We start from the raw sequence: 13,774 nt of genomic DNA on the forward strand, positions 1-13,774 counted from the left end.
CTGGTCAGTTGTTTGAGGCTAACAAGGCTAACGTTGGAGTCTTCTCCATGGGTGCGTCCCAAATGGCACCCTATTCTCTATATAGTGCACTACTATTGACCAGATCCCTATGCAGTGCCATTTGAAACGTACCTCAAAGTAAAAAACAAAGCATTAAAGGTGTTAGGATCCTTTGTTATGTGGACAAGTCATCAGAACCAGCCATTCACTCACACAGCGTGGCCATCAGTAAAGCATTAGCTAGCTGATCACTGGGCAAACGTCGCCTCACACACGGACATATTTAACATACTGATTTGGTAGCTCACATTAGCACTGCCAGCGCAGTATTATACTGCGTTGTGGCGCAAGGCAGAGAAGCAGGCATTCATTAATTGGACAGTGGAAAACTACTTGTAGACTTACGGTAACTACTTTCACTATCACTGGCATTGGAAGTGACGTGTTCTGGAATTAGAACAAAGCAGGAACGTATGGGTAAGTAGCCTAGAGTTGCAAAATTACAGAAACTTTTAAAAAATCTGGAAAATGTCACAGCTAAGTAGCCACAATGTAGGCAATGATACCGTGATTGAAATGAGTGGCTTTTTGGTACAAATTCCTTATGGGTCACAATAATACAGAAGTAAGAGAAACAGATAGGAGATGCTAGTGTAAAATGAGCTAGGTCGTGTCATTGTGATCAATTGACAACACTTTGCATGGTTACAACAGAAGTGACCCTCACACACATCAAAATTACATCACTTTTTAAGGTTACACACAATGGAAAATAAGATACTTCACTGTTAACCTATACATACAAACACAAATATATCACTATTCTGGGGCACGCGTACACACGCCTGTTCACATGTACACACAGAGCATGCTCATTCCCAGATTTTTTTTTTCTTCAGACAAATGAGCCCTTGTATGGTATCACAAATAGGCAGAACACATCCCAAAGTGACTCTTCGTCTTTTGCAAGTCAACTAATCCAAGCCAGCTCTGCCCAGTTCAAGAGCATCTACACTGAGTGTTTCATGTATGGGCATATTTCTAATGGTATCAGTGTAGATGTTTTTATTAGAAAAATACATGTAGATGTTGTATGAGGGAAAAATACATGTAGATGTTGTATGAGAGGAAAATACATGCAGATGTTGTATGAGGTGATAAAAATAGGCTCTGGATGGAAATGTGATCTGGATGGACTTACCTGGTTTAATAAAAGGTTTTAGCTTATTTCCAAAATGATGAAATTACAACATCCTAAGCAAGGTAAAGATAAGCTACAACTTTAAAAAGTTAAACATTTTAGCTCATCTTTAACTTACCTCGGATGTTTTCATTTAATCGTTTTGTAAATAAAACGATAAGCAAAAAAAAAAAAGTAAACTATCCCTTTAAAGTACAAACAAAGACACGAGACAGCTGTAAGCCTTCGGTCAGCTCAGTTATGGGATGGAAGAGAGACTGGGGTTGAGATGAGCATGAAGCCCTGCTGAGAAACCACTGGAAGAACAGTGTGGAGAATGAAACCGAGAAAGGCAGAGAGGGGACACTAAATGTTCAAATTATATTATATATGCTCTGGGGGCATATTTTACTTGATATCACTGATATAAGGTCAGGAGAAGTGAGAAAATTATAAAGATTGTGAAGAGATGGAGTGCTGTGTATGGGTGGCGGTGGGTAGCTGGACGGGGGATGGGGGGGGGGGGGGGACTTACTCTGGCTTTTGGTTAGCATGTCGTCAGGGTTGTCCTGTGGAGCAGTCAGCAGAGAGCAAGCCAAACAAGGAAAGAACAACCACAAGGACAAAATGTTACTGGAGTCACAGAGAGAAAGAGACGAGTGGGGGAGGACTACCACCGGACACTGCTGTGGCAATGCAACAGGGTGGCCATCTTGGCTCAACAGGAGAGGAAACAGGCTGATACACGGACTTCATGTTGGTTGTGATAGGCTACATTGCAGCTCTGTCCAATATTATATAGGGAAATTGACTATAAACAGGCTCTCACAAGAAGGCTGCTGGACTGGTTCGTGTCCAAAGTTGGACTGGCCCAATTTTACCCAGTGTTACACGGGTGCTAGGACTTCATGTTGCTGTGATAGGCTACATTGCAGCTCTGTCCAATATTATATAGGGAAATTGACTATAAACCGGCTCTTATGAGAAGGATGCTGGACTGGTTCGTATCCAAAGTTGGATTGGCCCATTTTTACCCAGTGTTACACGGGTGAATTTTATGTTTCTCGTGTGGTCTGGGGTCATGGTTCGGCCCCTGTTGCCAACACTGCCCCACTGTGTCCGGTGTGCCTTCACTGGCCTCTTCTCTCCTCCCGTGCCTGATCTCTACCATTGACAACCCAGAATGCCCGGGTGTAAACGGTCTCTTGATCTCGCTGTACTTACGGTCAACATCGCTCGTTTCCTGCTCGCTTGCATCCTTGTTGTAGAAAGGGAACTTTCGGGAAAATAGGTTCTTTTTACGCTTGTCATTGAGTGACTGCTGAGGAAGAAAGTGAAAGGAAGGGGGGGGTGGGCAGAAGGTATGGAGAATGTCTAATGTCGGTATGGAGAAAATATAGCCTTGTAGCAAGGTTAACATGAGAGCTAAAGGCTGATGTCTACTTTACTCTGACGATGGTGCTTTAGCGGGGTTGGCATGAGAGCTACATTGACAATGTAGCTAGCCCTGAAGCAAGGTTTGCATGAGCGTTAAATGCTGATTTGTACTCTGACAATGTGGCTAGCCCTGTAGCAGGGTAAGCATGAAGCTAAAGTAAAAAAAAAAAATCCAGATACTGCCACAATACTCAAGCCACATTTCAGAGCTGTATTTATTAAGCTAATCAGCCACTTCAAAACCCAATATATCAGGCAAAAGGCTAAACAGTATATACACTGAGTATACAAAATATTAAGAACACTGCTCTTTCCATGGCAGACTGACCAGTTGAATCCAGGTGAAAGCTATTATCCCTTATTGATGTCACTTATTAAATCAACTTCAGTCAGTGTAGATGAAGGGGAGGAGACAGGTTAAAGAAGGATTTTTAAGCCTTGAGACAATGGAGACATGTATTGTGTATGTGCGCCATTCAAAGGGTGAAAGGGCAATATTTAAGTGACTTTGAACGGGGAATGGTAGTTTGTGCCAGGCGAACCAGTTTGTGTCAAGAACTGCAACACTGCTAGGCTTTTCACTTTCAACAGTTTCCCATGTGTATCAAGAATGGTCCACCACCCAAAAGACATCTAGCCAACTTGATACAACTGTGGGAAGCATTGGTGTCAACATCGGCCAGTATCCCTATGGAACGCTTTCGACACCTTGTAGAGTCCATGCCCCGACAAATTGAGGCTGTTCTGAGGGCAAAAGGGGCGGGGGGTGCAACTAAATATTAGGAAGGTGTTTCTAATTTTTGGTATACTCGGTGTAATTAATGCTCAACAATACTGGGGTTGGATATTGATTTCCATAGTGCTTGCTAATCAAGTTCAATGTGTGACAAGGTGTGCAGTTTTAGGAATTATGGTTGATTAGTAATACATATTTTAATATAAAATACAGTACATATCTTACACAAGAAAAAGAAAGCCTCAAATTGTAAAAATAATCCCTGAAAAAATCCTTGTCAGCCACAGAATGAAAGTAATTCTGCATCACCAAAACACTAAGGGGAAAATGATGTATCGGAACACGATGTGCGAGATTCTACCGCTCTGTCAACCACCAATTTTATGTGGAGAGCCAAGATCACTCATTGACTGCCTACTGGTGACTGACAGTAGGCTGATAATGCCACCCCATCACAAAGTGAGCATGTGCAAAGCAAAGATGAGTGAGTGGTGAGGAGGCCTCGGAGAAAGCTTGGGAAGAAAAGCGAGGTGACCTACGTCACAATTCTTAAGAGGCAATTGATTTGCATGCAAAATGGGATGCAGAGAAGGGAAAACCCCCAAAGCTAGCTTTTGTGCATACACATGCCAAGAGAAGTGATTTCACTGCTTTTGTTTCAGTGCTTTCTTATCCCCTAAAACGCTAACAAGATTAGCTGTAAATATCGTCCCAATCTTTAGATAGATCCAGTCACATCAGTAGTGTCTACTGGTTGGGGCCAATTCAGTCCAACCTGCTTTGGGTTATTTCACTGCATCCAGGGCCATGCTGCACCTAGCGAGTAAAGTTGAAGACTATTGAGATAAACAGAGAGAGAGAGAAAGATGGGGAGTGTGAGAGCAAGGAAAAGAGTCGGGTGGTGGAGGTAGTGGCAGAGGGAGCAGACGGTCAGACGTCAATGGCAAGCGTATCTCTCCCTCCTTTTCCACTCATGCACGTTTGGTCTTTTTCGGTTTGCGTTGTTAGGAGTCGGCGGCACTGGGGTGTTTCGGTTGGCGTGCGGGGTACTTTTTCGATGGTAACACATCCAGTCTATGGGCTCGCCCACTCAGGTTTGTCATTGCAGTTGTATTAAAAGTTATTAAAAAAGGGAAATGAATGACAGCTGGACTTGGGGCAGTGTCAGTCAAAAGGTTGTCGACAGACACTGTTAATGAGCTGTCTAGCATTTCCAAACATTAGTCACAATCAGATTGATTAGTATTTGTAATTCAAGTGGCAGCAGAAAGTACTAATCATTGGACTAAAACTATACATAGAGTCAATAAATTTGAAATACAGCAAATTACATTTTCTACTGTAAAATACTGGATCCTGAAATTATTAACATCCTTGATAAAGATGAGCAAAAATGACTGTATAAATAAATAATTGAAATAATGAGCTATATTGAATGCTCCAAAGAGATTTTGTTTAACAAGTAATAAATACAAAAATCTCAAAACTGTAAGGCAAAAAATTATTGACACCCCGTTTTCAATACTTCCCCTTGCGAGGATAACGGCACTGAACCTTTTTCTAAAATTGAGTTGGAGAACACATTGGGAAGGATCATAGACCATTCTTTCATAAACAATCCTTCCAGATCCTGCATCTGCACTTATGGACAGCCATCTTCAATTCAAACCACAGGTTTTCAATGAGTTTCATGTCCGGAGACTAAGATGGACATTTAAAATTTATGATTTTGTGGCCAATTAACAATTTCTTTGTGGATGATGATGTGTGCTTGGAGTTATTGTCTTGTCGGAAGATCCACTTGTGGCCAAGTTTCAGCCTTCTGGCAGAGGCAAACAGGTTTTGGCAAGAAATGTCCTGGTACTGGGTAAAGTTCATGATGTCACTGACCTTAAAAAGGGCCCTGGGCCCAGTAGAAGCAAATAGCCCCATAACCAGGCTTCGAATTTCCCGGCAGCATCGATAGCCATGGCCGTTGATGCCGTAATGCACCCTAAAGAAATCCATGCCTTGTGGCCAAAGTGGCAATTGTGCCCTATAGCTGAATATAATAATTATAATTCCCTTCTCTAAATTATTTCTGGACTCCCGAGTAGCGCAGCGGTCTAAGACACTGCATCTCAGTGCAAGAGGCGTCACTACAGTCCCTGGTTCGAATCGAGGCAAAATCACATTCGGCCGTGATTGGGAGTCCCTTGGGGTGGCGCACAATTGGCCCAGCGTCGTCCGGGTTTGGCCGGGGTAGGCCGTCATTGTAAATAAGAATTTGTTTTTAACTGACTTGCCAAGTCAAATAAAGGTTAAATAAAAAAATCGAACATTCTCTCGACTGCCAATCGCCGTGCCTCGAAGTACCTATCACTCACATGGCTCTCTCAGATATCCAAATTATTAATAGCCAATGACTGACAACAAGCTACAAGTGACAGACGCATCGGAAATGCAACGACGTGCGTCCTTTTTGAATTCCGAGGCGCATATCGAAGATGTTATAACTGTCCACATTTACTTTTCGTCAGCCAACAAGATGAGTAGGCCTAATGTACAGCAAAAGCACAAGCCTATGTCAATCTACTATCCCCCATAGTACAAAAGTTAACCTATTCTACAGGTCAGCTCTCCTTCTGTGCGAGAAATAAATATTCCAAATATACTCTGGGACAGTTGTTGGATGCGATAGATCAAAAAACCTTTAAAAAACAAATGAAGCTGATGCAACAGATTATCTTAAAATGTTGATAAACTATCAGTCAATTTTTCACATAATAAGTGCAGCAATGTGCATACAGAAATAGGCTATAAACTCTAATATTCCAAAATGCAATTACCAGGAAAACAGCGCAAATGCTAGCAGTTTCAAAAATATGTGGACACCTGCTCGTCGGGCATCTCATTTCAAAATCATGGGCATTAATATAGAGCTAGTCCCCCCTTTGCTGCTAAAACAGCATCCACTCTCCTGGGCAGGCTTTCCACTAGATGTTGGAACATTGCTGCGGGGACTTGCTTCCATTCAGCCACAAGAGCATTAGTGCGGTCAGGCACTGATGTTGGGTGATTAGGCATGGCTTGCAGTCAGCGTTCCAATTCATCCCAAAGGTGCTCGATGGGGTTGAGGTCAGGGCTCTGTGCAGGCCAGTCAAGTTCTTCCACACCGACCTTGACACACAATTTATATATGTACCTCGCTTTGCGCATGGGGGAATTGTTATGCTTAAACAGGAAAGGGCCTTCCCCAAACTGTAGCGTTAAGATTTCCCTTCACTGGAACTAAGGGGCCTAGCCTGAACCATGAAAAACAGCCTCAGACCATTGTTCCTCCTCCACCAAACTTTGCATTTGGGCAGGTAGCATTCTCCTAGCTGCTCGGCCAGGAAACCCATTTCATGAAGCTCCCTAACGAACAGTTCTTGTGCTGACAGTGCTTCGAGAGGCAGTTTGGAACTCTGTAGTGAGTGTTGCAACCGAGGAAAGGCAATTTTATGCGCTACGCGCTTCAGCACTCGCCGGTCCCATTCTGTGAGCATGTGTGGCCTACCACTTCGTGGCTGAGCTGTTATTTCTCCTAGACGTATCCACAATAACAGCACCTACAGTTAACCAGGGCAGCTCTAGCTAGACAGACATTTTATGAGCTGACTTTATTAACTCACCCTATGACAGTGCCACATTGAAAATCCCTGAGCTCTTCAGTAAGGGCCATTCTACTGCAAATGTTTGTCTATGGAGATTGCATGGCTGTGTGCTAGATTGTATACACCTGTCAGCAACATGTGTGGCTGAAATAGCCAAATCCATTCATTTGAAGGGGTGTCCACATACTTTTGGGCATGCATTGTATGTATTTGAAAGTCTCATTAAAGTTTGGCTACATTTTCAGGCGCCTCCCTCATGTCAGCATCGGTCTGGCCATGACAGGCTGTAGCCAATACGCATAGGCTATAACCTACACTTTGACATGTAGGCTAATTATTTATGTACATCTACATACACTTATGTTTTTCTTTAAAGAATAGCTACTGTTTTTTGGTTTAAAAATGTAATTGGATATTTTGGTTAATGGCCTTGATGCCCTGGCAGATTGGAAACCTCTTGAAGGCCAAATGGCCTTGTCCCTAAATGCCCGAGATTCCCGGCTTGCCCATAACAAAGATCCAACACCATATTTTACAATAGGTATGGAGTTATTTTCTGCTCATGCATTCTCATTTAGACGCCAAACCCACTGATGGTGTGCATGGCCAAAGAGCCTACTGTAAAATATGGTGGTGGATCTTTGATGTTATGGGGCTATTTTTCTTGCACTGGTCCTGGACTTTACCCAGTACAAGGACATTTTAGGCAAAAATCTGGGTCCTGGGGCCCTTATTAAGGTCAACAGCATCATGAACTTTACCCAGTGCAAGGTATTTTTTTTTTTTTTTAAGGTTTTTGACTAAAATGTTGGTCTGGAGCCCTGAAGGTGAGGTATTTCTCAGTCCAGTCAAAGCTCTGTCTGGCACACCAATGGAACCAGCTTCCCCCTGATGCTAGGACAGTAGAGTCCCTGCCCATTTTCCGAAAACGTCTGAAATCGAACATCTTTGAAGACCATTTTAAATATCTCAGTCTTCCCCCCCGCCCTCAAAAATAAATAACTAGCACCGATTTTCCTTAATAATTCTTAGGGATTGGTGTCCCTTCCACGGGACGGTTGAGCTAATGTAGGCTAATGCGATTAGCATGAGGTTGTAAGTAACAAGACAATTTCCCAGAACATAGACATATCGGATATTGGCACAAAGCATACATTCTTGTTAATCTAACTGCACTGACCAATTTACAGTAGCTATTACAGTGAAAGAATACCATCCTATTGTTTGAGGAGCGTGCACAATTTTGAACATGAAAAGTTATTAATAAACAAATTAGGCACATTTGGGCAGTCTTGATACAACATTTTGAACAGAAATACAATGGTTCATTGGATCAGTCTAAAACCTTGCACATACACTGCTGCAATCTAGTGGCCAAAGTCTAAATTGCACCTGTGCTGGAATAATACATTATGGCCTTTCTCTTGCATTTCAAAGATGATGGTACAAGATGACGGTATTACCTTTTACCAGATCTATTGTGTTATTGTCTCCTACATTCCTTTCACATTTCCACAAACGTCAAAGTGTTTCCTTTCAAATGGTACCAAGAATATGCATATCCTTGCTTCAGGGCCTGAGCTACAGGCAGTTAGATTTGGGTATGTCATTTTAGGCGGAAATTGAAAAACATCCTTAAGAGGATCCGCCCCTTTAAATGACTGAAATATCAATTGAAAACCACATTGTCAATCATTTTGACCCCTACCTTTATGAGAAAAAAAGTATTACTTGTTAAACAAAATACCTTTCTCTGAGTATTTTATTAGTATAAAATAATATAATTTGGTCCTCCTGAGTGGCGCAGCGATCTAAGGCACTGCATCGCAGTGTTAGTTGCGTCACTAGCGATTCTGGTTCGATACGGGGCTGTATCGCAGCTGACCGGGAGGCGGCGCACAATTGGCCCAGCGTTGTCCGGGTTAGGGGAGGGTTTGGCCGGCGGAGATGTCCTTGTCCCGTCGCGCTCTAGCGACTCTTGTGGCGGGCTGGGTACATGCACGCCGACACGGTCGCCACGTGTACGGTGTTTCCTCCAACACATTGGTGCGGCTGGCTTCCGGGTTAAGCGAGCAGCGCGGCTTGGCGGGGTTGTGTTTCAAGGGCTCACTGCTCTCGACCGGTACAGAAGTTGCAGCGATGGGAAAAGACTGACTACCAATTGGATATCATATTGGGGAGAAAAAAGGATTTAAAAAAATATTATTTTAAAATGTTTTAGCTCAACATTTTAATTATTTATTTTACAGTCATTTCTGCTCATCTTTATGAAGGGTGTCAATCATTTCAGACCCCACTGTATATTCCGAATGGTAAGGTCATCCTGTATGCAGACTACATGATTAAATCTAAAATCATACACTTCAAACCCTAATTAAACACAATGCAAGTATTGCTTTAAAGTGCCACAATACTCATTAATCAGATCAAACACTAAATCTAATGTCCTCCTTCCTCATAACGAGACAGAAATGTTACTTACCCCTCTGTCTCGCGACTTGGAGTTAAACTTGACTGTCTTTAGCCGCGCCCTCTCTTTCTTCTCCACCCTGAGTGTTAAGATCATGAAAGTTCATTAGAGGTCATTAACCTGATAAAATATGTCAGTAACACAATTGAGGGTTGCAAGATTATGTAATTTATAGATCGGCAGGTAAGGGTGCTCTCGAGCGGCTAGATGTTCTCTCGGCCATCAGATTTTCCACCAATGCTCCTTATAGGACACATCACTGCACTCATCTCTGTATACACGTCACAAGACCCACTGGTTGATGCTTATGCCTGACTCACACCTATCTGAGATACCTACTGCAGCCGTCATCCTCCACATACAACACCCTTTCATATTCTGTTAAAGGTCCCCAAAGCACACACATCCATGGGTCGCTCTTCTTTTTAGTTCGCTGCAGCTACCGGCTGGAACGAGCTGCAAATAAACACTCAAACTGGACAGTTTTATCTCCATCTCTTCATTCAAAGACTCAATTATGGACACTCTTACAGACAGTTGTGGCTGCCTCGCATGATGTATTGTTGTCTCTACCTTCTTTCCCTTTGTGCTGTTGTCTGTGCCCAATAATGTTTGTACCATGTTTTGGGCTGCTACCATGTGCTTCTGACATGTTGTGTTGCTACCATAATGTGTTGTCATGTGTTGCTGCCATGCTATGTTGTTCTCTCTTTATGTAGAGTTGTGGTGTCTCTCTTGTCGTGATGTGTGTTTTTTCATATATATATATGTATATGTATATATATATATATATATGTATATATATATATATGTATATGTATATATATATATATATATATGTATATATATATGTATATATATATATATATATATGTATATATATATGTATATATGTATATATATGTATATATATATATATATATATATGTATATATGTGTATATATATATATATGTATATATGTGTATATATATGTATATATATATATGTATATATATGTATATATGTGTATATATATATGTATATATATATATATGTATATATATATGTATATATATATATGTATATATATGTATATATATATATGTATATATATGTATATATATATATATATATATATGTATATATATATATATATATGTATATATATGTATATATATGTATATATATATATATGTATATATATATATATGTATATATATATGTATATATATATATGTATGTATATATGATATATATATATATATATATGTATATATATATATATGTATATATATATATATGTATATATATATATATATATATATATATATATATATATATATATATGTATATATATGTATATATATGTATGTATATATATATATATATATGTATATATATATATAAATATATATACACAACACTACATAAAGAGACAACAACATAGCATGGCAGCAACACATGACAACACATTATGGTAGCAACACAACATGGCAGAAGCACATGGTAGCAGACACCACATATATATATATACTATTTTTATATATACTATTTTGTAAATCCTACTGTATGCAACAACCCAATATGATAGGTTAAAATAAGCACCATGCAATTTATAGATTTGCAGTACATATCTTTTCCATTCATTTGTGGCCCTGACATACAGGACATCGGACACAGAGAAGTATCTATATCCAGACCACTCAGAGGCTATGGATAAATATTCAGAAACGGTCTAATGAAAACCAAAGCTTCGGCAGGGAGAAACCCAATATGTACCTGAATGTGCCAAATCTATTTTAGAACGGCAAGTTCTTCAAAGGTAAATGTGTTTTGCAGTCACAGCATTAATCGTGTAGGAGCTGTGGACTATGGCAGGGATAGGCAACTTGTCGAGGAGGTCCAAAACACTTTTGTTTTTTATTCTCTCCGTCTAATCAAGGACAGATTCAGACCTGGGACATCAGGAGTACAACTAACTATGAGTTAGAAGAGAAAAACAGGAGGGGGGTTTACCTTCTCTTGCTGGGGATGACACCCACTTCCTCTGCCTCGCCCTCCGGGGTCACCTGCCGTGCCTGCCACCACTCGTCGTCTGAGGCGTTCACCACATGCAGGATGTCCCCGAATTTAAAGTTGAGCCCCTGAGAGGGGAGCCCTGAGTCCTTTGTCTTGTCATAGTCGAATAGGACTCTGGAAAGAGTAGGAAACAATTCACATTCAGTAAGCGAGTTTGATCATTTAGATGTAGTCACCTGTCTGGCATATGGCTAATATTTGATTAACAGTAAACTATAACCTGTAGTAACCAAACATTATACATCGGATAAGGCTTCCTTATATCACTGTTTCCTGAGCGCAGATTATTTAACATTATGCACCATTAATACAGCAAAAACTGCTAGTTTCTAACCAAAACAGTTCAAAAGACCTGACCCATATTACTGGCACAACCTTTTTATCTTCCTGTCACCGAAACCATGCTGCGGGCCGCTATAAAACTACTCGTGGGTCGCATTTGTTTTACACCTTGTTCAGTCATGTTTGTTACCTCATTAGCTAGCTAGCTATCAACCTAGTAACTTTACCAGAACACCCCCCCCAAAAAAGATGTATATTTTTTTATTTAACCTTTATTTAAGCAGAGGCCTCAATTTGGGGGCACAGAAAGGAAAAGGGTAAGCATCTTCAGGAGATCAATGGTCATAGCAATGAATGAATGACAGATGTCTTGCATGTCGTCATCACAAACCTGACGCTCTAAAAGTGCGTACAATTTTCAATTTAATGCATCTCCATAGGAAAACAGTGATTTTACATAATGTAGAAACCTAATATTCCACAAATGACTAATTTCAATGACAGGAATTTGTATAAACATTTTTGCTTTTTATAATAAACATGTATTTACAGGGTTACAACATTTTTACCCCCCTTTTCTCCAAAATTTGGTGATTACGATGTTGTCTCATCGCTGCAACTCTGCAATGGGCTCGGGAGAGGCAAAGGTCGAGTCATGCGTCTTCCCGAAACATGACCCTCCAAGCCGCTCTTCTTAACACCCACTCACTTAACCCGGAAGCCAGCTGCACCACTGTGTCGGAGGAAACGCCGTTCAACTGACGACCATAGTCAGCCTGCAGGCGCCTGGCCCACCACAAGGAGTCGCTAGAGCGCGATGAACCAAACCCTCCCCTAATCCAGACGCCGCTGGGCTAATTGTGCGCCGTCATATGGGACTCCCGGTCACAGCCAGCCTGGGATCGAACCCCAAGCTGTAGTGACACCACAACACTTAGACAGCAGCGCCACTCGTGAGGCCTCTCCTAATTTTTAGGTTAAGTTAGGAGCACCAGTGCTACCAATGAAACATTTTAATTTAGAGCCCTGAGTGCAAGGTTAAGCTGTAGACCTTCAATCTATTGAGAGCTGGTGATGTCTTTTACTTTGTTTTGGAATCATCTCCACCCCTAGAGTTGACTGACGCATGCACCTGTGCATCACACGGTGACGTAATTTTGAATATTGAATAGCTCTGTGTGTTTATGCTAGAGAATTACTGTTGCAGCTCAAACCCTTATTTCCACTGATATAAAGTTTGCGCTGATTCCATAACATGGGGCTTGTGATAGCAGACTTTTCTACTCATAAGAGGATCTGGACAAGAAAATCACCACGAGATTGTCTATAAAATCCGAACCGTGTAAGCTACAAACCAATATGTCACCAATATCGAAAGCGGAGACTCTTACAAACACAAAGGTATTGGTTATACTGCTCTACGACACACACCAGCTTCAAGGGAGTCGTCAATGTAACCCAGTACAAGGCTGTAGAAATTGCAAAAAGTACAAAGGGGGCAAAATGTGCCCAAAATAATGTGACCAAACATGGGTCTAAATATTTTTCCCTAAGTTTTCTTATACACTACATTATCAACAGTATGTGGACACCTGCTCTTCGAACATCTCATTCCAAAATTATGGGCATTAATATAGAGTTGATCCCCCCTTTGCTGTTAAAACATCCACCACTCTTCTGGGAAGGCTTTCCACTAGATGTTGGAACATTGCTGCGGGGACTTGCTTCCATTCAGCCACAAGAGCATTAGTGAGGGCACTGATGTTGGGCGATTAGGCCTGGCTCGTTGTCAGTATTCCAATTCATCCCAAAGGTGTTTCATGGGGTCAGGGCTAGGTCAGGGCTATGTGCAGGTGTTGCCTGCACAAGAGTTGTTGTGCGAAGAATTGTTGTGCTGACGTTGCTTCCTGAAGCAGTTTGGAACTCGGTAGTGAGTGTTGCAACCGAGGACAGAAGATTTAAGGCGCTAAGTGC

At 41.2% G+C, this 13,774-nt stretch overlaps 1 protein-coding gene across 19 annotated transcripts in view; it reads right to left on the reverse strand.

Moving 5' to 3' along the window:
- Nucleotides 1-13,774, reverse strand: part of LOC115156587 (disks large homolog 1) — a 285,164-nt gene that overhangs the window by 31,716 nt on the left and 239,674 nt on the right. For 9 of the 19 annotated variants that reach the window (XM_029704076.1, XM_029704075.1, XM_029704070.1 and 6 more), the window contains 4 exons: nt 11,456-11,632; nt 9,471-9,537; nt 2,405-2,501; nt 406-447 (listed from right to left, as the gene is read on the reverse strand). In XM_029704076.1, coding sequence (XP_029559936.1) covers nt 406-447; nt 2,405-2,501; nt 9,471-9,537; nt 11,456-11,632 — 383 coding nt within the window. Of the gene's footprint in view, nt 1-405; nt 448-1,715; nt 1,750-2,404; nt 2,502-9,470; nt 9,538-11,455; nt 11,633-13,774 lie in introns of all 19 variants that reach the window. The other 10 variants (XM_029704079.1, XM_029704074.1, XM_029704067.1 and 7 more) reach the window with 4 other exon arrangements.

This window comes from Salmo trutta, chromosome 21 (assembly GCF_901001165.1).
Source record: "Salmo trutta chromosome 21, fSalTru1.1, whole genome shotgun sequence".
In the NCBI taxonomy this organism is placed as follows: domain Eukaryota; kingdom Metazoa; phylum Chordata; class Actinopteri; order Salmoniformes; family Salmonidae; genus Salmo; species Salmo trutta.